This window comes from Apostichopus japonicus, chromosome 11 (genome assembly GCF_037975245.1).
Source record: "Apostichopus japonicus isolate 1M-3 chromosome 11, ASM3797524v1, whole genome shotgun sequence".
NCBI lineage: Eukaryota > Metazoa > Echinodermata > Holothuroidea > Aspidochirotida > Stichopodidae > Apostichopus > Apostichopus japonicus.
In genome coordinates, this window is record NC_092571.1 from 19,206,190 (window position 1) to 19,231,745 (window position 25,556).

The 25,556-nt window shown below is 37.0% G+C and overlaps 1 protein-coding gene across 9 annotated transcripts in view; it reads right to left on the bottom strand.

Moving 5' to 3' along the window:
- The window catches only part of LOC139976372 (protein kinase C iota type-like), a 64,121-nt gene that overhangs the window by 3,357 nt on the left and 35,208 nt on the right, over window positions 1-25,556 (bottom strand). For 5 of the 9 annotated variants that reach the window (XM_071985069.1, XM_071985070.1, XM_071985073.1 and 2 more), the window contains 15 exons: window positions 23,303-23,424; window positions 22,632-22,721; window positions 16,263-16,313; window positions 12,854-12,939; window positions 12,213-12,344; window positions 10,414-10,489; window positions 9,582-9,734; window positions 6,851-6,928; window positions 5,064-5,134; window positions 4,542-4,807; window positions 3,701-3,837; window positions 2,818-2,991; window positions 1,812-2,014; window positions 1,193-1,282; window positions 731-846 (listed from right to left, as the gene is read on the bottom strand). In XM_071985069.1, coding sequence (XP_071841170.1) covers window positions 731-846; window positions 1,193-1,282; window positions 1,812-2,014; window positions 2,818-2,991; window positions 3,701-3,837; window positions 4,542-4,807; window positions 5,064-5,134; window positions 6,851-6,928; window positions 9,582-9,734; window positions 10,414-10,489; window positions 12,213-12,344; window positions 12,854-12,939; window positions 16,263-16,313; window positions 22,632-22,721; window positions 23,303-23,424 — 1,845 coding nt within the window. Of the gene's footprint in view, window positions 1-730; window positions 847-1,192; window positions 1,283-1,811; window positions 2,015-2,817; window positions 2,992-3,700; window positions 3,838-4,541; window positions 4,808-5,063; window positions 5,135-6,850; window positions 6,929-9,581; window positions 9,735-10,413; window positions 10,490-12,212; window positions 12,345-12,853; window positions 12,940-16,262; window positions 16,314-20,468; window positions 21,224-22,631; window positions 22,722-23,302; window positions 23,425-25,556 lie in introns of those variants that run through there. The other 4 variants (XM_071985076.1, XM_071985071.1, XM_071985078.1 and 1 more) reach the window with 4 other exon arrangements.

Genomic DNA, 25,556 nt, shown 5'->3' on the forward strand with positions numbered 1-25,556 from the left:
GCACCACGACCAATTGTAGAACAAAAGAAGAGATTTGTTTTTATTAATAGTGTCCTTCATATGTGCTATTTTTTTCCTTTTTTTTCACACTATTATGAATATTTTCTGTACGTCTTGCACACCAGAAATAAATTTCAATTTGAACTTAGTGTGACATAGGTACCCACATTAAAGCTGGGAAAACAGCCTGTGTATCCAATGCAAACTATGCAGTGTGATGTTCAGTATTATAACTACATACATGATATGTAGTATTATATGAAGATGGTTTATGACCAGCCAACACACACTGCCTGACTTATTGCCCCCACACCCCCCCTCCCCCCACTCAACTCAACCATTGTGACATGTCAAATCTTAGTAGTCAGGAAGTCTGCTTGTACTTAACGCTACAACTGATCAATCTTTTGCCGGTTTCAAGTCACATTTGCTTTAGTTGTAGGGACACTCAGTATTTAACATACTTCCCAATAGCAGTTGGTACAAATGTGACCAATCACGGAGGTAATCATATTACAAGTCACATAAACACAAACACCATAATTTATAAACAAAGAAGATAGTTGTTGTGTGCGCTCAACAGTTGAGTGTGGTGGGGGGGGGGTCGGGGGAGGGTCACAATGTTTGAGTTAGGTAGGATTGTGTTCAGTTGAGCAGTGTGCATCCAACGTGGAGAGCAAGAATGCCTGATTAAATACTTCTGCATTGTAATATTAAACCAAGTACTTACTGATCATCCACAGTGAGTTGGACTGGTTCATTTGTGAACTGGGGATCAAAATGTTCTAGGTCACGCTCTCCTTGTAATGGCGGTTTGTAAGGAGAAGTCGTCTGTCGCTGTTCCAACTGAAGAGAAAAATTAAACATTTGATATATAATCAGTTGATCAAATACTTTCAGTTGTATACTTATAAAAGAAATTTCACTCTTCTGAGGTAATCTTTGTAAATGATTATAAGAATATAAGTTAAACTAAGGTAATACCATTACAAAGATGGGAGACTCATTTGAATTGGAAAATCTTCTGCTGGCATGAAAGTTTGAATCTTCTGTAGGCATGGAAGTATGCCAAGTCACCAGACATCCAGATCATTATTTATCACACATCGGCTACAGTACAAATCACTTTCAAGGTTTGCAAAATCTGTGGAAAATACTGAAAGGCCGGCCCTGAGAAAGAGAAGGAACTCACCAATTCCCAGTCTATAGTTTTAAAGAATGGATGACCCTGAATATCTGCAAAGCCGGTCTGTGGATGACATCCAAGCCTTTCCACTGGATTCTGAAGCAAAAAGGAAAATGTAGAAATAGTCAGATCAATTCAAATATGTAGAAATTTTTTTTTTTTTAATTGATAAAGTTTGGTGGTTTATAAAAACAGGACAAAGCAAGGAATATTATTGCAAAGTTAATAAATATAACACTGGTATACTTTTAAATTTGGCCACAAAGAGTTATGCTGGTTTAAAAGCCATAACAAAGAGTCAGGGGCTCATGGGGGTGGGGGGGGGGCAGGGAGGTGGAGAAGGAGGATGGTAAGTTAATGCATCACCTCACCTTATTAAGAAAGCCTTTGAGTACAGATGCAGCCTTAACAGATAGAGATCGAGGTATCCTGATAGGTTTCTCCAAGATTACTTGGGTGTAGGGGTGGGGGGAATGGTAAGTTAATAAATCACCTCACCTTATTAAGAAAGCCTTTGAGTACAGATGCAGCCTTAACAGATAGAGATCGAGGTATTCTGATAGGTTTCTCCAAGATTACTTGGGTGTAGGGGTGGGGGGAATGGTAAGTTAATAAATCACCTCACCTTATTAAGAAAGCCTTTGAGTACAGATGCAGCCTTAACAGATAGAGATCGAGGTATCCTGATAGGTTTCTCCAAGATTACTTGGAACAAATAATCTTCCGTGTTCTGGTCAGGATTCTCCGTTCCTACGATGTCAAACGGGGATCGTCCAGCTAACATCTCAAACATTAGCACACCTAATGCCCACCAATCCACGCTGTAGTCTGTAAAAACACAAAGAAAAGAAAAGTTAACAAGTCTTAAATATAGATGCAACCAAACAGTTAATTCAGAAGTACTTGCTCTATCTCATGAACAATGTATTATGATGTGATATATATTATGATACACTTAGTACTATATATATATATTATGTTAAACTATATGGCATGTTTTATATATATATTATGATATACTGTGTCATATAATATATATATAGCTATATGTATTATGTTACACTATATGCCATATATTATGTTTAACTATATGCCATATATTATACTAATATCTTATATATAATATTATATGTAATATATATGTGGACTCCACCTAATGAACATCAATCATAGCAGCAAATATAGCTGAGCAAATGATGAATTGTATTTAGCACCCTCTCATAGATGCATCTTCTTCCCAAAAGAGGATGGGGTTGTACATCCAACTGTAGGTGGGGTTGTACCTCCAGTACCCCCTGTCCAGGTTACATGTTGATCAGACCTCTATGTGATGTCATCACTAGCACACCTTGGTGAAGTCAAGTAACAGAAAGGTGCACAAGTGACAAAATCACAAAGGGTAGTACTGGTTCCTCCATCCTCTGACTCCTGCCTCTGGATAGGTTATCCCCACAGCGCAACTCTCCGTTCTTAGTAGTTTGTATCCTGTGCTCCTCCTGGTATCTTCACAATGCAAGCATGCAATCTTGTCCATGTAGCTGCAATTAGTGCTGTTACTCTCAAGATCTTTACACCTATCCTTCTTCCAATTCCTGTTACCCTTAACAAACTTTGAATTCACTAAAACTCACCATAATCTTCTCCACGGAGGATTTCAGGGGCGATGTAGTTTGGAGTACCACAGAATGTACCCGTTGAATCACCGGGTCGCAATCCCTCCTTGCACATTCCGTAATCTGTAAGTTTGATGTGACCCTCAGCATCCAGGAGGACATTGTCAAGCTTTAAGTCACGATAAATAATCCCTGGAAGAGGTGAAGTAGAGAGGAAGAAATAATGCCACTGAACGGTGGAAGCATGAAAGTGTACATCATACGGATGATTTAAACAGTGCATTCTGCTTCATGACTAAACTGGAACATTTTCATAACATTCAGCTTTACATCAAGGCCTTTTCAGATGACTTTAGAACAGCTAACCTATGGTCACTAGTAATTTGTCACACTCAAGCACACAAGTGTGCAGAATTCAAACATGTATGCGATATCATGCTGCTACTATTGAGCAAACACACATAGTATATTTACAAATTGGCCTAAATTTAATGTTGACACTTGCTTCAATTAACCAGAGGATCTATCAGAAGGTATTTAAATTTACAACATACATTTGAACTGCATCAGGGGTAATAATAATAAGTAATATTTTTATAGCGCATAATCAGCAAAGCTGCTCAAAGCGCTTTACAAATGTAGAACCTAAAAACAAATAGTAACAAAAACCTAAATATTAAATTTATAGAACCAATAAGGCATAAAATGTGAAAGCCTAAAGCAATACTAATCAATAATAAAAAAAATCACCATCATCAGTTGCATAAACCAACATTAAAATGAATTCAGTGAAATGCTCAGACCTGAATTAACACACATTTTCTTGTCATTTAGATTTAATTTCCTTGAAACTGAAAGATGAATCCATGTTAGTACATGCTCAGTTGGGAGCTTGACTTACCTTTTTCGTGGAGGAAGCTCAAGGCAAGACAAATCTCAGCAGAGTAGAACCTAGCGTGTTCTTCTGGCAGTCTCCGCTGCCTCTGCATATGGTACATGAGGTCACCTCCACTTACAAACTCTATAACGAAAAACAGCCTGGAAGACAGAAACAGAGAAAACTGAACACTTATGTCATCTCAAAACATATAAAATAGTATGAGGAGAAGCTTTTGCAATTGGCTGATATGTATTCATCATTGTTTCTTAGGGGGTTGTTTGGAGGGGTGTGGGGGGGGGAGGAGGGGTGGAGATAGGAATGAACTATAAAATAACTGTGTTGTTATTGCTAAATATTAATCAATTCACAGGTTGATCTCCTTCAACAATTAAAGCTCTGGTTTGTTTGTTTCCTGACATCTCTGCATGGTTTACTGATCCCAGGCTGTTTTCATCTTAGGCTGTTCCCATTGCTGGATGCCCTCCCTGCATGGTTTACATGGCTGTTTTCATATTAGGCTGTTCGATTGCTGGCTGCCCTCCCTGCAGAGTCGTCACTAGCACACCTTGGTGAAATTTGTGAATAGTTACAGAAAGCTGCACGAGTGACGACGCCGCAGGAGGGATATATCCTCCTTGGTCATAGAAGTCTGTCTTTAATACACATCTCTTCATTTGGACTGCTGTATTCGAGTTGTCTCCATCACAGGATAATATACTTCCAAAAGTACAAAATTATCAAACTATACCCCCTCCACAGTTGAATGAAAATTACCCTTATTACAGCTACGTTGCCCCAGAAGCAACCATTTTACTGAATCTGCTCACGATTTATAACAAGTTTTTAGGTTGGCATCACTCACCTACTGGGTGTCTGGAAACAGGAGTGTAATCCAACCAGGAATGGATGGTTGGAGGCAGTCTCAAAGACGTGCTTCTCTGTTTGCACCCAGTCTATATCCTCATCGTCTGTAACTAGTTCCTTCTTGATCACTTTCATGGCATACACTCTCTTCGTTTGTTTCAGTTCTACCAGGAGGACCTTAGCATAGCTGCCTCGCCCAATGACCCTGATCATCTCAAAGTTATTCAAACTGATCGGGAATCCGTCTGGAGATCCACCAAATGACTGGCAAAACAAGATAGAGAGAGGATGTTATTGACCAAAGTAGAATGACAGGAAAAATATCATTGATATGAACAAAATTATTCTTATACCCAACCAAACCCCCAAAAGTTTTACTTAAGGTGCTACAGATTTATATATAATCACCCCTACCTTCTCATCATCCAGCTGGCTTCCCCTCTGCCCTCCCCCATCCTTCCCCCACCCTTTCCTCAGCCCGCCAGATTATCAGTAACAGAATCATATTCATCACCCCTACCTTCTCATCATCCAGCTGGCTTCCCATACTATCTCGGTTTCTTCGCTTGGGTCGAGGGCTTCCGCTACGACCTGTAAATTGAAAGAATACCAGAATAGGACGTTTAGTTTCTCAGAAATATTCAGGAAAGATGCTATGAAACCAAACCTATTATCCTAATGATTCATTAACTAATTAGTAACACTGAATAATATGGTGGAATTAATGGATATGTTGTACTTTATCAGCACTTTTCCATGAGCTAGAATTGTATATTTCTATAATCAAACTTTAAAATGGACAAATTCTGGACCAATTCTGAAACAAGTTTACTGCAGAACACTTTCACTAACGACAGCACCTGTCTTGAAACAAAGCACTTCCGCAGTGTTAACCGCCCCCCCCCCACCACCATACTTGGCCCACCAGCACCACCAATCTGAAGAAGTTCCCAATTGATGGTGAAAAATGCAACATTTTCACATCAAGTTGGAAACTGTGATACTTTGTATTGCAAATGATAATGGAGATTTTGTTTGGCTATGCTCATGCCTTTACTACTACTTGGGACTAAAGACATGTAAACAATGACTTTTTTTCATGAAATTCACATGAAGTTGGACAAAGTTTCCAACACTTTTGGACAAATGTGTGCAATTGAAATAATGAATGAAATGAAGAGAACAAAGAGATACATATATCTGAAGTACTAAGTAGATGAGGAGAAAAACAAACATTTCAATCAAGTTCATGCCATGGTAACATCAAAATATCATGACTGATAATGTACAGATAATATACAGAGAATGTACTGATAATGTACTGATAATATACAGAGAATGTACAGAGAATGCTTCAGAGTGGATGATAATCTACTGATCAAAATGTTTCTCATATTTCACACAGGGTAGGAAATAGATGCTGAATTGATCTTCATTGCTGCAATGTCCATGGGATGGAGGCAAGCGAACTTGGTCGAGAAATACTAATCCTGAATGCACGGCAATTAATTTTACATTCCACTGCTTGGTACAGAAATTAACAAGCACGCAAAGTGATAAAATTAAGCAAGATACTTTGAGGCGAGAGACAGACCAATAGGAAAAAAGGAAAACAAAGAAATATTTTGGTGGTAAGACAAAAAAACACCAAAATGTACACATACTCCGCAAATAGAAACTGTATGCAAAACACATCATCACATGAAAGCCACAAGAGAAGTACTTTACACCAAAGAGACAGAAAAAATGTTTGAAGACTTGAAAAGACTGGTCACGTAAGTTGGCGCATTTTAATTTACTACGCTATCCCTCCAAGGATAGCGTAGTAGAGTTTTCAATCTCATTCTATACTGAAAGAAGTGATATTAGGGCTGGAAGGGCGGGTGGGGAGGAGGGAACCGTTACTAAACACTGTAGGGTGTTAAGTTCTTTATATTGAATATTTCAAAATATCGTGACATCCTTCAAAAACTCTTTGCAAAGCTGGTAAGAAAAGAAGAAAATGGTTTGGAGAAGATTTCATGTAAAGTTTTTAAAACCTCTGCATAAAGAAAGAGAGAGCCACACAGACAGCGGACGAAGGAAACTCAGTCACAATAAAAGCCAGCAAAGGGTAACAGGAGGTCACCACAACATGGCTACACTAGAATGGACAGAACAAAGCTTGAACTTGTGTCAAAGAGTACAAATCCATAGCAACCAAAGCAAAAAGTAGGAGATGATGTTGAAAGCGGGAAAAAAGAGAAGAGGAAAATAGGGCAGTCTCAAGATTTGCCATGCAGCATGCTTGTTCTATGTACTACATGCCTGAATCTCCCGATGTTTGGGGTGAATGGTGGACATCTAGATACTGGTCCATGTCTGTCTTTGGTAAATCCACCTCATCTGATGTCGGCAAGCAGAGGGAAAGCAGATGAAGATAAACCAATCTTTTATAAATATGTGATTTGATGTGAAAGCTACGTAAGTAAACTGTTAGTATCTTAAATCGATAAAGGGATTAACTTTACAGAAATGGCGTAAATAAGTTGGATAAAATAATGCATGTAGTAATATAGTATAGGCTGATCATTGTCAAATGAAGTTACCATGGTAGGATCAAAAATGCTTTTCTTGATACAAAACAAAAGACAAAAGAAGGAAATTTTAATCAATTCATGCAGTGAATATGTGGTGCAAATAACAGTTGTGTTAAAGAGAAGCAAGTCTGATATAGGGACGTTATGACCTATTCTGCATGTTTCCAGGTCTGATCCAATGTCATACACGGGCACAACACAGTCTTTTACGACTTGAACAAACTTGAACTACCTTTTGGTCTGATAATGCTAACTTCTACTTATCAATTATTTCTGTCTGAGAAGTTTGACGAGGTATCGTTTTTCCAGCATAACTCTAACTCATTTACATGGTTTATATATTATTAATATGATATGGATTTGGGATATTTCCGTGGCAACCCAATGGATGTACTACAATGTTATCATCTCTACATGGAATACATTGTTAGAGATGGCATTATCCAGCCCTTTCAGCAGTCAATATTTTACCAGCGTCTGGGAAGCTCTATGACAGCAGGGAACATCTTTCAACTAGCATTGAACTTATGTCAAAGGTCACCAACCAGCAGTAGAGGGAGGCATGAGTCTTTTATCTGTATCATCTAGACTGACTTTTAAACATTAATAACTGCTTACAACCAGTATCATGAGCTTTGATATGTACTTTTATCCTGATTATTGACTTGTTTGTTCACAACACTAGATTGTATTTCATGAAACTGTCACATCGTCACGGTTCCCTGGACAGATGAGCACCATTGAGTGGAGCATTGGTTTAATCATTTCTTTCGGTTTCTACAAAACTTGCAAATTTTTGTCAACATTAGTTTGGATTAAATTTCATGATTCCAGATGAAGCTAAAGCCAAATATTTAAAACTTGTCATGTTGTTTGGCTTTGAGTGTAATTTTGAACAGTTGTGTTAATGTAGGTCCATACGTAATGACAGAAAGTGTGTGATAGAAATATATTAACTCCAATTAAACATACCAAGTTTAAGAACTGTGTCAGCCTAAAACTAAAGGTTCATTGTTAAAAAACAATCTATATTAAGCGCAACGAGAATTACTTCATAGTTTGTTTGGTGCGATATAAAAATTATGTATTATTATTATGTTTAATTTATGTGTTGTTAATGATATGAAGAGACCCATCAACTGATTAACAGGCCTAATTAACTCTTTTAAGTAAAAATTATTTATTTAGTTTAGTCCGGCAAGAAATTTCAAAGTGTTGCTAAGGAAAAACTGAACACTAAAATAGTGATCATATAAAAATACATATGACTATTATATTCCATATGACTATAACTGAACACAATGGCGTAAGGTCAGGTAATGCAAGAGAAAACAGCCGGTGAACAAATTGTGAAGACAAACAAATTAAACACAAAGATTGTGGAAGGTATGCAAAATTCATAAATATCATGCTCTAATATTAAATGTAAAAATTTGGTGAAGACAATAAAAAATAAATATCAACAGATTGAAATTTGACGCATGTCCAGGGCATATGCACAGTGGTATAATAGAACAAACCCTTATATTTTCTTGTTTGATTATAGTTCAAAGACCGTTTATTCAATCCAAACAGTTTTGCTTTGGTACAATTTATGAAATACTGAAACAGCAGGCCCTAACGCAAATGCAATTTTATGTGCACTGTTTCCTTGTTGTGCAATCAATGTAGAAATAAATTTTGGTGGGAAATGTGGGACAATTTCACTCTCCGTTTCCTGGTACGTACACCATGATTAGCATGCTCTTAAAGCAAATATTTTGAGATATTGAAAATGTGAAGGGTATGTACGTGTATGGAAACAGCATGCAATGATACACAATACCCATTAAACCCCAAAATATTCCCCAATCATTCCTCTGGTAATATTTCGTTCAGTGGCATCGTTGGGCACAGCAGAAAATGAGAGCAACATTTTCCATCTGTATGTAAGGGGCTTATCAATTTAGATGAAATTACTCTACCCAGAGGTAAATAAAATTATGTCCCAGAAACAAACATATTAAGGTGTGTATATAAAGGTTCATTTTATCTTATCATCAACGTGGTGCTAATTTGAAAACTTCAGATATGAGCATGCAGAACTCCAAATATTTGTAATCCAAAACAACTATCACCCGTAACAAGTTTGGAGTTGCCTGCCTCAAGATACAAAAGTTCATGAAATGAGACATTCTTGACAATGCTGATGTAGCAAGTTCAAACTATCAACCTTTTTCATGGAATGTAAAACCACAAATGGTAGGGAAACAACCAAGGTTACAGGTTTTCAGTGTAAAGTGATTGTTTTCAAATGTCTGAATCTACAACCTTATAATTGGCATGAACTTAACAGCTGTGAGAGGGTTTGATCACATGATTAGAGAAGAGGTTAAACGGACAGAAAGAATGATGGATGCACGGATGGACAATGAAAGCATGCATGGGGAACGTTAGCAGAAAGTTAGATTCCTACATGCCTTGATAATGGGCAGCAGAGTAAGCATCTGTCACAGTTTCATTGTTATAACTGAGATCTACGGGGCGAGAATCTGCCACGGTATTGAAGAAACTACCATCACCGGTAGCGACGCCAGCCGTGACCGAACTAGACACGGAGACACGAGAGGCAGCTGATTGCAATTGAGGAGCAAAATAAATCAGAGAGAGATATAGAGAGAGAGAAAGAAAGAAACAGTTAGTTGAGGAAATCGGTCATCTCCTAAAGAGTAAAATATTCCCTCCTCGATGGATCTGTCTGGATGACATTTTAGATGAAGTCCAATACTTGAGTTTGTATCAGACAGATGAGTAGAGAGAGTAGTTTAATAATAACAGATGTTATTACTACTCAAGTAAAGAGTTCCGTTGATTATTTTTGTAAGCACGGGGTCTTGAATCCAATTGATCATAACTGATCCGGGTGGGTTAGGAACAACTACCCCAAATATAGATTTCAATTGTATAAGATAGAAGAGTAAGTATAGCCACTTGTATCCATGACGACAAGACACAGAATATGAAGAAAGGCAAATCAATCGCAGTAAAGGAGAACCCGAGTGACAAAATTGTACCTTTTTTTTCCCTTTCTCTAATGTTAAGTTGCATCGTGATTGACTTCACATACATGTTAATTTCTTGTGTAATTCTCGTTTAATCGGAAGTTATCGGCTGAGCATAAAGAGGGAGGTTAAAAAAAACTGTTAAAATTTTTTTTTTAGCCAAAGGCTTCCTGCAAATATTTCATTTCTGAGGCGTTTATTTATTTTTCTCCCAGTTCAACATAACAGTGTAGCACTTTCTGATACTTACTTCGCTTGTGTTTGCTGCTGGGAGATTTCCGACCGTCTAGTACAAGAGAACCAGCAGATCCACTGAGTCCCTTATCCTGAAAAATCAACAGTAAGATTTCATCATACACATTGTTTGTACTTGGCCGGAAGGGTTGTGATTAGAAAATCATCTTTAAACAACTTTTGGTCCATGAGTTACTTCAGTTAACTATTACACTGTTTGGCATTATTCACCCATGCCTAAACCTCAAGCGGGAAAAATGAGCCACACAGAGAAAATATATATTTTTAATTTAATTTTTTTTGGAATGAAATATTTAATGTTTTGCTTATTTGCAGTTCATGTCGTGAGTTAATTTTCGGCAAGTGGGTGGGTGTCTTAGTTTGAACGATGGCAACTGTTGTTTTTGAAATACTTAGCAGGATTGATCAAATTTAGGGAAATTGCATCAAAACACAGACAGGTGCTATAACATAGGATGTTGCATGAGTATGCATGTTACATCAGGTCTCCTGTACCACGAAGTAGAATCTTACACGAAACTTATAATGGTTGTAACCCTCAACCAACTATCAAAATTCTCTCAGAAAATTATCAACGAGAGGAGTGGATGGGAGATTATGACTATAGCATCAGAGATTAGGGTCAAGACCTAATTTAGATCATTTTAACTGAAAGGTGATGAATAGAGAAAAAGAAAGTAACCATGGCAACAAAAAATTAAAAGTTTGCTCCATACATCTACTTATCTCTTGAAAAGGTGCGTAATTTAAATCTACAATTTCTCGAAGGATTTGATGGCTTTTTACCAAACTAAGGATGGATGTTAAGCAGCAAATACCGGGCTGGAGTACACTTTACCATCGTTAGTAAGGCGACTTAATTAATAGAATTTCAATTAAATCTCGCTGCAAAGCTACATTTTCAATATTAAATGACATTTTGCTGACACTTATCTGAGCTTACTCGCACTTTCTAATTTCCAGAGACAGTTCTTTCTCTGCCTGTTGTCTCTGTCACATTTGTATTAGTTCTTACTCGCTGATGCTTTCAGGATGTGCTTTGAGTAAACGGCACAAAATTTAGATAGTTTTAGAAAAAGGCAGAGCAACATTTCTCACCAGATTTTGTAGAACATTCAACTGTGGATTCATTTATTAATGGAACATTAATAAATGTAAGAATATTGTAACAGACAAAAGAAAACAAAATTTCACGCCCGTTTACTTTTCACTTTCATGCAACTATAATCCCCACGACCCACACAACTGTAGATCTATGATAAACAGATGTCCCCCCCAAAAATATTTGTATTGCCTTTGTATTGCCTTACCCTCTAAATCAGCAGTTGCCCATATCCTGCACCCAACCTGACCAGCTCCATTTATATGATCATTATTATGCAATGATTTCTGAATAATAGTTTAACAGAGCGAGCCACCTACATCAGTATGGAACATACTCCTGCCATTTGTTTTGTTATAAAATTTCCCCAAATTTTTAAGTGATGCTACTATAACTTGTACAGGATTTAAATCATAATTCAAAAAGAAACAATAAAAATAAAAATTTTAATCTCAAATCAAGGAAAGTCTAGAAAATTTGGATTTCTTTGTTAAAATGTTTGAAATTTTGGTTTAAATGGGATGTAACAATCTGAAAATTGGGATGAATGCAACAAAACACTGACTCCTTATAAGGACATAACTGAAAAGTCAATTGAAGAGATTTTGGACATACACACATCATATTTTCAATAATTTTGCCCTTTTCTGATGCAAGTAGCTGGAATGTATTTTATATACAGCACTGCTTACCGGAGGCGGTCCACAGACAGCCATGTACTGGCGGTTACACTTCTTATGGACCATAACCTTGCAGTCCACACACTTGTAACCCTGTCTTCCTAGTCCCCAGATACGATCTTCACAGTATGCACACAAGGCCCTCTGAAAAGACAAGACATTCAGAAATAATGAAAGTTAGAGTACCGGACATTTTGAACCTAGCAGCATCTTCTACAGAGACAAACTGATATTCAAATTTATCAGAAAAAGATGGAGGTGGGGGTGGTTGATGACGGCAATGATGATGCCAAATATTCCTTTACAGTCAGGGATTTGAACCTCACATAGCCCCTGCCCCTCCCCCAACATCAATAAATTCTATAGATTTCCACCAAAGACCATTTCAGTCAGATATGGTATGCTGCAGTGTTTGAGTCCCCTTGTTGCCAGGTGCCTTATTTTCACCAAAACCTCTCCAAAGAGACAGACCTCAAATATTAACATCCATGCATATAACTTTCAAACAATGGGAAATTGATTATTTCTTTTGATTTCGGAGTCTGATAAGACAAATGAAGCTACTGTTGTATTATTTGGTAAAGACAAACCCTAGAGGATGAAGCTCTGTTACCCTCAAGGACCTATACAAACCCTCTCTTGGTTCTACTTACTCTGCTAAATCGCTTGGCTTGGTAAGTGTGGCCATTAATCTTGTACAATTTCCTCCATCTTCTAGCTCCTCTTCGATATATATTTTCTGTGACAAAGAGTAAAAAGTCCCTGATGTGAGGGTTTTTCAATAAACGCAAAACAAATCTCTCCGAGTGCTTTTGCAAACTTGTGGAATATTTCTGCAGTGCTTGCATCATCATGTGCAAAAGTCGCTGATGTCAACTTTCAAAAAGCCACTAAAAGTGAGGCGCTTCATGCAAACCTCTCGCTGCTTCACCCTCTCAAACCAAAATATTTGCTTCTGGTGAGAAAAGTTTGATTATTGCTAAATGAAGGCATGGCACACAAGCCAACATGGCCCCAATCTGTTATGCTGCACATAGTTGATACTTGTAATATCGTTTTCTACACATGAAAATCACGTCTAGTTAAAACTGATTAGATATGGCACAAAGTGTCAGCCATAATAACGTTGAACGTGGACGATCTATATTAGTCCCTTGATCCACATGACCGTTCAAACTTTCCTCAAAGTTTTGGAGAGTGTTGTAGACTCCTCTTAGACTGCAGTAAAAGTACAACAGGTTGTGCCATGCCACATGGTCAGTCTATGCTTTACTCCCCACCTACACAGTAATTATATCTGATCTTTCATGTGAGACGGCCTATACTTGAAACATTTGTACTGTGGTACTACTGTGGTACTACGTTACAGACATTCTAACTGCACTTATCCAGGATGTAGCCTATCAAGAGCATTTCCTGTATGAAATCAAAATTACAAAGTGGCGTTGGCTGGACCCTGTCTGGAAAGTTGGATAAGGGAGTGACTCAACGAATGAAGATCTCTCGCGCAGGTGGGGTTTTCTGTGAAAGGAAGGGATAATTGTTTCCTCTCTGTGGAAGTTCACCAAAGAAGAGACACAACCATTACCCTTTGTATGACGACGAAAGTACCACAGTGCTATATACATAACACAGTTCTACAGTAAAGTGTTGGACGATATTTACTGTAACACTAAAGTACCATTCCAGATTCTACATTGACAAAGGGGTTTATGATGATGATTTCCGTCCCAAAGCTCAGAACAAATAAACAAATTTATGTTTTATCCATTTTTATACATGCATATAGAAAGGTATCCATGCATATAAGAAACTTGCAATTTTGCAATGAGTCTTTTGAAGAGGAGATTGGGAACAACCCTTTCTTACCGTAACATTTTTACTATTTACTTTTGTAGAATGAACTACTTTTCTAACAGCCTATGAACTGAGGTATGTAGCCTCTATTTTCAATGTGCTGATATTTTAGAAAGAAAATAAAAGAAAAAGAAAAAAAGAAGACAAATAAGGCATATTGAAAAAAAAGTCACATTGAGTTGCTAGCTGACATATATTCAGCAAATGAGAATATAACCCACACAGAAGGTGCAATTCACTACAGTACCAGAATATAGCACACTAATAGAGTACCATCATATTGCACTGTGTGTGTTGGCAGGTCAAATACAAAATAAAAATGCAAAAAGTTCAATTCATAATGCAGGAATCATAGTGAAATAAAACTGTACACAAAGAAAAAGGTTTGGGAATATTTGTTCATTTACACAATGGAAATTTCAACTAGTTGTAGCCTATGTGCACTATCACTGTTGAGATAAACTATTCTAAATTCAAGTTTGGATTCTTAAATAAGAAAAAAAAGAATGAACAAAGAAAAGAGTTCTGAAGAGACAAAGAGAGAATATGGGAAAACAGGAAGCAAGAAATTGCTGATATAAACAGATTATATTGAAAAACTAATGAGTAATTGATTTTGGAAAACTCCCACCGGTCCCCCACGCAACCCCCACCCACATAAACAAAATCCTGTACTGTGCTAGTGTACTGCTTATCTAGGGCACTTGCGTGACTATATATGGAGTAACAGTCATACAAGTCTATATACAGTATACAGTGTCAATACCACCATCTGTGCTGTAAATGAGTTCCAATGGCAACTAGAATGGCTATTTGATACCAGGTTAGATTATTTCCATGGATGCATATACCAGAGTTGGAGATTAATTTGTTCACAATTACTCCAATATTAAGACAATCAGCATAACAGAGTTTCTCTGTAACATCTGTCAGGTGTGACTACACACCCCAATATACTGATTGCTACACAGAACAGATTCCTGCAGCCTAATGCAAATGTGTGACACAGTGTCACAATGATTCAATTAGTATTCACATAAGACAGCCTTTATGGGAGCGTATTCTACTTTTAAGGCTCAAATAATTGTATCTTCTAAGGTCGATCAGATGTTGTATTTATTTCAATTCTGTTTCTTTCATGTATTTTGACTGAGCTCATGTGGGTACCATTGATTGTGCGACCACTATAACAATTTGATCTCATGCAAACATAGATGTTGTTGATTCATATGTACAAGTACATATGAGTGTGTATATATACAAAGAAATCAGTTATAATCTAAGTCTATGAGCAGAACAGCAAACAAAACTGGCTCTTTAATAAAGCCGCTGAACCATCTGCTCACTCTCTTCAAATATCCTGTATTTTGGGTAAAAACACAGCATGTGAAGGATATATCGAACAAATTCAGCCGAGTAATCCTGAATACGAAACAATGCAAAACAGAGCTTTGGCCACGAAGGAAACCATCTAAGGCCAGGAAAGGACTTTCTTCCTGAAAGGAAGTCAATTCAACCTAAACCATCTTTGTGATGCAATTTGTACTACAAACAAAACGGACCAAAGACAAGCTGTTAATGTCACTTTCCTAAAGTTAAAGGGACACAGTTCACGAACATCGTCACGGAAATAGCAGAAAATGGTACAAAATACATCAATTATAGGGTACCTAGAGTGTCCGTCTACCTCGTAAGTACTTTTGGAATTTGTTGTGAGTGATAATCTCAATTATTAATGACAGGAATAGTGACTTTCACATCAGTGCAAGTTTACTCCTTTGAAGAAAATTTGACCTGACCAAAGCTACCCAAATAGAATTATTGGTCAATCAAGGATCTCTCAGAAGAGGGGGCCCGGGAATTGGTAAAAACATGAAACTAACCTGTTTTGAGTAAAATTATGTTTGCTAAAAATTTTAAGGAAGAGAGGGCCCCCTCTTCGGATTCACCCTTGAGAATGATGTCAAGGATGCAAAGTAATTGGATATGAATATTCATGATATAATGGCACTTATATATTTAAAATGGAGAAGTAGTCTGTAAATTTTCCACTCAATAATGATCTGCTATTAACTATTTCCAAAGTTCCCTTTGCATCATTTCATACATTCTATTTTGCTTTTTTATCAATTGACCTCCTAAATATTGACTCCAATTACTGACTATTAATTAATAATTAATCTCCAAACAATTATATACACTTACTGTCTTCACCAGGACATGGCATTCCAGGCTTCTCCGGTACTGACGGAAAAACTGTCAAGAAAAAGAAAGAAAAAATAAAAGTTTAAAAATAAATTGACCTCAACGGCCATAGCCTCAACTTCCATGACTATCTCCACGTTTCAAATTAGGCGTCTTCAAACATCGAGATTAATTAAGATATCACCTTACATTTGTTACTAATAGTGAACTAGTGATAGCGCTGAAATATAAGTCATGTAGGTGACATCATAAATTTTACTTGGCTTCTATGTGTGAAACTGAGAATTCACACTCTAAATCGGTCCTCGTTTCCCTTCGTTTAGTTCAGTTGATGTTCTTTTTTTAGGTTAGAGAGTAGTACTTTTATGGTGCCTTAATAATACTTAACAAATTTGACAAAACAATGAAGGTAATTATTAGAAGTGCAGGGGGGGGGGATTCCCCAATCATTTTTCAAGAAAGGACAGTTTCACAAGTTGATGAAAGCTTAGAACAAAAGACAAGAGGTACAAATAAAACTTGCATCAATGCGACGGCAATGGTTGGTCATTAATATGCCCACTAGGACACTGGGTGCAGCATCAGAAAATTGTAGTTAAAAGTCTAGTTTTAGATGTATGCTTCTAGTTGTATAGACTATAGTACATTACTACCTGTTTACACTGTGTTCAACATCAGAGTATTGTAGCTTAAGTCTAGTTTTAGATGTATGCTTCTAGTTGTATAGACTATAGTACATTACTACCTGTTTACACTGTGTTCAACATCAGAGTATTGTAGCTTAAGTCTAGTTTTAGATGTATGCTTCTAGTTGTATAGACTATAGTAGATTACTACCTGTTTACACTGTGTTCAACATCAGAGTATTGTAGTTAAAGTCTAGTTTTAGATGTATGCTTCTAGTTGTATAGACTATAGTACATTACTACCTGTTTACACTGTGTTCAACATCAGAGTATTGTAGTTTAAGTCTAGTTTTAGAGGTACTGTATGCTTCTACAGTAGTTGTATAGACTACAGTACAGTACATTACTACCTGTTTATTGTTCATACTGTAGATCCTCCCATAGTCATTCTTAGTATTGACTGCCTTAATACACACACAATAATACACACACAATAATACACAATGTCAACCACAAGCTACTGTAAACTACATATCAATATATATAGAGTATCCATTTTTTTCAGCTTACTAGCCTAAAATGCTCAGATCATAAAATGGAATTAGAGCATATCCAGTCGATATGTCTCCTCAGTGTACTTTGATACATCCTGAATGGTTGGCCAGCTGACAGTTTAAATCAGGGAAAGGGTGTGAATTTTTGACTTTATTTCTGTTAAGTAATGACAGGTTTTACCAACTGTATGGAGAATCAGAATTACAAGCATGAAGAGGCTCATCTAGAGGAAAGAGTCAGGAACAAGTCATCGCTTTAATGAAGTCTGGGAGGTATTCATGATCCACGTGAATTAAAGTTTCATTAAAACTCACACATGGACAGTATACACACTCATTGTATGATACCCAGGAGACGGTGGTCTAACACAGAAATGTAAGATGAACAGGAAAATGATAGCAGAAACAGCCAAAAGGAAAACCAGATATCTGGGACAGCCAGACTCTGATATAGCCTAAGGTAAGGGACATGCAGTACTAGTCTGCCAGGGTTTGATATAAGTAAGGTACATGCAGTATTCTGCTATTTAAACATTAGTTTTTCCCAGCATTTCTAAATTCAACAGATAATGTCTATGGTAGCTTGTACACCAGTGTTTATCAACCGAGGTCCATGTGAACCAACATTGGGGAACTGAAAAGTCTTGAAGGTGAATTGAGAAGAAACAGGAAATTGAGGGGGGATTGGCTCTTTCAAATGGGGCAATCTGTTCTGAGGAGCATACTGTTCCATAGCACTGGTAGCAACGGTCCCATTAATCATTGATCTGAACACTTGTAGTCTACTCTTATTATTCCATATCCAATGATTACAGATTTAACCATGAACATATTATATTGTGTATTGAAAGAGTGAATCATAACCTGATAACATGAACATTGATTGAATCGTAATGTTCACCATTACAGTATGTGAATGGAGGTGATTGATAAAAATATATGGTACATTTTTGTAGCAATATTTCGGGGGGGGGGGGGGAATGAGGAAATACTTTTACAACCCAGGTGGGGCATCGGAGAGAAAAGGTTGAGAAGCACTGATGAATACACAGAATATAATATGGTAGATATTACAAGAGTATGGACAGAAATAGAAAAGAAAGTGCAAGTAACCATATACACACGGTTTGACAAATCAAACAATACATTATAATTATTATTATTATTATTATTGTAGAATCGATTCATTCTAATGAAAATATCTTGAGGGTTTCAGATTGTTAATTTTTTAAGGAATGGTACCTGGATAGTGAGGTAGATGTGACGAGTACTTTTGAGATGCTACAGTACAGTACTCAACTACAGTAACAATCCTTCTAATTTCAAACATACGGTATTCACAAACACTTCCCACCCACCACCCTTTTGTCAATTGGTATTCAATATCTATCACGTAGGTTTTACATTAACATCCTACACTGTGAACGCAACTGTCGTAAGGTAGCAGCCCAACAGACGTAAGTGGAGATACAAATTTGAGCTTAGTTTTGCAACACCTCTTTAGGAGTAAGTGAAAATTCTGACACCTGGATAAAATTGCCCAAGTTCTCATGGTCTTTTTGATTATCTATAACAGTCAATAGAGGAGGACACAGCTGTTCCATTCCCAGAGTCATCAGCAGGTCTTTATAAAGAAACAAAATTACAACCACAAGTTTACGTTCCTCTCCTAGATAAAACTGGAAACAAAATCTGTTCCTTGAAACAGTTAAAAACTGAAATATAATTATGAATCACTAGTGAGGGTTAGGTTTCAAGGGAATGATAACTCTATCCTGTAGGATGAAGAGTTAAGTGATATTATTGTCAATTAAATGCGGCCTTAAAGGTACTTAGTAAATCACCACACCTGGTGACATTTCTTTAAAAAAGATGAACAATATGCTCTCTACTGTTCGCAAATAATGTTTACATAGGATATGTTCAGGCAAAAGGCAATGTGAAAGGCGTGGTTGGTCAAGGAAGTTGATGAGCAAAAAAACTTGATGGAAATAGTCATGGATCTTACACATATGTGCTCACAATAAGCAACTATCAATAGTTTTTCGGAAATGATTAAAAGATGGCTTGTTTTGAGAAGGAAGAAAAGAACAGGGTATAAACGGTGCACATAATGTTGAGAAGCAGTTTTGTGATAAATAACTGTATTTAGCTTCATCACTCACATCTCAAACAAGCTAAAATTGCGCATAAAATTAAATCCAAGCGAATCACAAAAGCAGCTAGAAGTATTGAACATCTTTCCCTATTCTACGGATTCTCTTTTCGTCCATTATGATGATGTGTTTAGATTCTTTGTTTTCAATGCCCAAATTTAGATATCTTCTCATTGTTAAAAAATGCTATAATTTTTTTCAGATGGAATTTTTTTTTCAACTTTCTTTTCTTTTAAACAAGTGTGACATTTTCCTTTCTTAACCAAACCCAAGAGATTGGAAGGAAGTTGAGGACTGTACCTTGTTGTCTGTAAAGTGACTGACTTGAGACAAAGAGAAAAGACATTTTGTAATTAGAGTACTCTAACGAACACAGAGAGAGGAGCATCTCTAGAGACTGTAAAATAATTTCAAATGATTGAGTGGCCGTCAAAATGAGTCAAATCTACCATCTCCGGAGAACAAGAGACAATAATGAAAGAATCACTGATAAGAGACCCCACTGCTCAACTCTGCCATTACTAATAGAGGCCTTCACACCTTGTAAGATTAACTGTAGCAATCTAAGAAGGAACGATGTATAGTAGTTCAGCAGTGTGTAAAATGTCAGCTACAGAGGTGACTTACAAGATGTACTGACTACTTAAATGACAAAGGCATGCCGACTTTCTGCTGCCACTGGAAAGTCCTTAAACCAGAAGAGGCAGAGAGAAAAACACCCTTTGTCAATGACTGAGTACTTTGAAGTTTATAGGTTTGACCTTTCAAGAAATTTGAGTTTCTGTAATAACTAGCTTTAAATTTGAGGGATCAGAATATCAGAACCTCCACTATGAAAGTAAACAAAGTACTTGTTTAAGTCTTACACACCTACGATGTTAATAGTGAAGTAAAGATTCCCTTGATGCAAGAACAAATCTGGTTATATAGCAGGCAATCTTCTTCAAGTAAATCGCTAGCAACGATGCCAAATTCCTTCTGATTTATAAAATGGTCAACATATGATGCTAGACGTAGCTCTAGTGGCCAGTTTTTTCATAAGTTTAAAAACAAACTTAGAGGAAATGCTGTGCCAGCTACCAAGATATCCTCTGGCATCAAGAAAAATATGAAAGTAACAGAATTTATCAATCCAAATTATAAATTCTTTGTCCACTCTACAGATAAGATTTAAAGCTTTCTGTTGTCCTTGGGTAGGGCTAGAAGTTAATGTCCACTCTATTAACACCTCTGCTAGATTCATTCCTGATCCACACATCTCGACAAAGCTTGCCACGATAATTCCAACACCAAAGAAGTAGAAAATGACTTGAAAAGGGACGTAAACTAAATTTCTACCACTTCCACATCAAATCGTTACCAGATGCTTTCACAGTATGACCATTTCAAGCAGACCATTCCTTCCTGTGTATTTAGCTATAGCTACGTATATACATATAAACTCTCTCATGAAACACACTCCTCACTCTCACCGATATCTATGAACTTTTTTCACTTGGCTGTTATCTTCCAAAGTACTCTGCACAGAGACACACCATCACTTCCTGCAGATTCAACAATGATTTCCTGTTGGCATTTTGGGGAGCATGAGAACCGAAGGACCATAGCTAGCTGAACGTTGAAAACTTTACTATCTGACCAGGTGGCAGCTTTTGTATAATAATAACACACACACACTATTTACAGTACCAGTGGATACTCTTACAGTACTTTGACATGTTGTGAGGACTAAATGTCCACTGGTTGCACAAGAAGGGACACAAACCCATTTAGAGATAACTATCGGCATTTTGGGGAGCATGAGAATCGAAGGATCATAGATAGATGAACGTTGAAAACTTTCCTATCTGAACAGGTGGCAGCTTTTGTATAATTATAACACACACACACTATTTACAGTACCAGTGGAGACTCTTACAGTACATTGACATGTAGCGAGGACTACATGTCCACTGGTTGCACAAGAGGGGACACAACCCACAAAGAGGACCATAGCTAGCTGAACGTTCCTATCTGAACTTCCCTATCTGAAAGGGTGGCAGCTTTTGTATAATTATAACACATACACACTATTTTACAGTGGAGACTCTTACAGTACATTGACATGTAGCGAAGACTACATGTCCACTGGTTGCACATGAGGGGACACAAACCCACAAAGAGATAACTATGGAGTTTTGCAATTAATACTAAAACATGGAAGCTTTTAACATGTGACCTAATGATGGTATTAGTTTCAGAGTCAATGGTGCTTTAACATTCTACTTCGAAAATATGCACAAAAAGCTAAGAGAAATAAACAGTACTAAGACTGCTAGTAGCACTATGATATCACAGGTTTACAAGGTTTTAGTCATGTGTGTAAAATCAGGAAATAATTAACTATTAATACACAAACCTTACTCCCTTCTCCCCCTCCCTTCCTCCTCTCAATGATTCCATCTTCCTGGTTATGTTACTGAACCTACTGTACATGCATCCTATGATGTCTTTACCCTGGTCGGTGCCAATGATGTAGTTTGTGTGCTATCAACTGCTGAGTAGCAATCTATTGCTATCCAGTGATACTCTAACTTGAGGTCAGTCACGTCAGTTATATACAACACTCACTGTTTTCTGACAAAAACTAACAATCAGCAAAGAATTATTACAAAATTTTCTCACTTTTTTGGTTAAAAGTTTATAAGTCTTTTGAGTTACATCAATTTCAAAAAGTGACACAAAAGTTTTAGCTATGGGCAAACTTCATGGGGTCTTCTCTTACATAATAGTTGGCCTATCTCATCACCAAGCAGGAGAAACTGTTGTAGAATAAGGAAAAAGTTGTATACTAGGTAGGAAAAAAGAAAATCTGACAATTTTGTACCTTTATTAACCGACTTAAAGTTCGGCTGGGAGTGATGTACAGACTATCCACCAAATTCAAAAGTCAGTTTTTATCTACTTATGGTGACAATCAAGAAAATTGAGTTGGTTACTTCCCCCCCCCCCATGCAAAAATTGATACAAGACTTGAATTATGATAAGACTTACTGTGTATAGTGATGTTAGATTCCTTATTCAGGTCATACAGTCGGATTGCTTCTTCCAGTTCTTCCTGTCCAGATATTGTACATGGATCTCCTAAAATAAACATGTTTATTCATGAGTAAGAAGATGAGAATTGGGATTTTAAAAACAAGAAAGAACAGTCAATTATAGGCGCAAAAGCAAATTCTATGAATGGGAAGTCTTCTTTTCAATTGAACATTTGTCTTAAGTATACACAGAATGTTTCAACTGTTCTAAGCAGAAAAATATAACCTCTCAAGATTATGCTTTGGCAAATTTAGATATAAAGGAGAGGGCCTGAAAACTGAAACGCTGGATAATCTTTATAACAAAACAACAGGCCGTTAAAGGCAAACAAATTCACTTCGATGCAGTCATAAATGGAGGTGAAGGAGGATGGAGGATTGTAGAAAGGTGGGATGCATGGCTAATAAACATCTTGATTTCATTAGTGAAGACCATAGCAACGGTGAGGTGGTTGATTCAAACAGCATAAGAGGACTGGATCTACCTAAATTGGGAATTGATATACTGTATGGGGACTTGATTGATGGGGGCTTGAATGATGGGGACTTGGTTGTCCCTTCTGATCCTTTTTTCTACTAAACTAAATTAAACTAGAAGCTGAATACAAATTTAGAGACTACACTTACCCTCTTCATCAACCCATTTCATCGTGAAGACTTGATCCGGGGAGAAGTTGCAGATGTCCCGCATGTCCGTACATAGTTCTTCGAAGGTGATGTCTGGATCGATAGTGATACATAGTATATTTCTGTAGCAAAAATAGAAGATAGAAATAGTTGTAGTGAGGTGTGAAGGACCACAGATATAACAGAAATAAGATTTAACAATTCATACTGCAAAGGACCAAATAACACTTGTATTCTCCATAGCACTCGCAACTTGAGCACTATACCAAAGAGTCTTAAATAAACTCTGACCCACAGCTTCTTCAAGACTTTTCCACAAGAAACGATCAGTACTGTATGAAGGTACGAAAATTGGTAAGTCATAAGACTTAAATTTAAATTGTGTCCTCAACAGTTACTTGGCTCATGAAACATTTGTAATATTAGAATGAAAGTTTCGGATAATTACTGTACAATGCATCCTGTGTAACACAGAAATTATGCATAATGCATTTTCACTGTTCTTAAGTGACGGATTCAAATAAACTATTCATGTAAGTGACAAGGAAAAAAAAAACAGAGGAAAAACAAAATTGAGAGGGGGAAAAATTGGCGAAGAAAAGGAAAAAGAAAACGTCCAAGTAAGACAGATGTAAACTGGAAAGAAAATCATTAGTACCCAAATTAAGCCTAGGCTTCCATCCTACTGTAAGTAGCTGCTTGAATAGTAATAGCCCTTCTCAGCTACTAGTTGAGGTAACTAGCACAATATTATAATTCAAACGCAGGAAATCCTGCAAAGTGAACTATGAGTACAATTACGCTCACTTGTACCGTGATTAAAACCACCTTCACACAGAGTCCTTCCACTACCGTATAGACACCATGTAGTATGCCAACCAAATTAATACTAACTGTGACTCAGTACAACCATCTGACCGGTACGATGCACATGTAAAGCTGTGTAACGTGCATTGCAAAATTACTACCAGCTGATTTCTACACAATTAGATGGAATGCTAGTGTTATGAGAACAGACACTTGCAAAGACTTACTGTGAAATTTGCAGAGTACTCTTCCACACATACAGTAGAGCTCTCTTGGTATATCTACCAGCTAATGTGTGCACATGTGTAGACCCGGTTGCATATTACAATGCCATGCAGCCGATACTGAATGATTGTCCACACCAATAAATTTACTGAATCAAATGAAACACATCCTGCCAACTGCTCCAGTACTTTAAGTTTATCAACATCCTAGGACGTGAGAACAAAGGCATCTTGGGTAATCCCTAAGCTAATCCATCAGAGGATGTTTATCTCTCCTCATTAGTTTATGCATTAGAGAATTACTTATATAGGAAACACAACAAAAGACTGGAAATAAACCAAGGCCAAACCCCTGGATAGAAATCAATTGCGGATTGAAAGTGGACTGAATAATGAAAAAAGAGGGAGATACTGTTGGAAGTAAGGGAGAGGGGGAGTGGGGGGGGAGATGGAGGTAACTACTTCAATATTGCAATAAGTCTATCAAGCTGTGTTCGTGTATTTTGTTTTAATTTAGCTTCAATCTCCAGGAGGATGACAAAAAATGTTGATTTTGAGGTGAGGAACAAAGAAGTACTGAGGACTAGGTTGGAAAGAAAGTTGATAAAAGAACTGTGGCCACTCAATACCACATACCTATAATTCAGGCATACTTCCTGTACACAGCATTTCTATTGTAGGCAGTCTAATACTGTAGTGCAGTAAATGGGCTAATTTTAAGGGCACAATTGCACAGTACCTATTTACTTGCATTAAATACATATAGATATCCATAGGGTTTTCAGTATGATGTATATATACTTCATACAGTTTCTATTACGTAGGGTACATCTGAATATTAAGACCTATAATTGATGTAGCTGGTAAAAAGACATGCATACAAAGATGGCAAATATATGTTTATAAGCTCAGACTTTGGCCAGACAGAAGTTTCAAAGAACGCTATTAGCCTGTAAGTTACTTAGAACTATTTGATTAGTTTACCGGTAGTTGACTAATAATGAACTCCAACAGCTCTTCCTGGACTGTCTGTTACACAACTATTATTGATTTCAGTTATGCTATATTATAGATAATCATGAATTTCTGGCTTATACAGATCTCAATCCTCACTTCATGTACAGTAGGAGGTTATTATATATCTAGTCACACAAGTTCTGTGGGACAATGTATTTTACTGTGAAAGTACTATGAAATAATGAAGTATGATATAACCAGCCAAT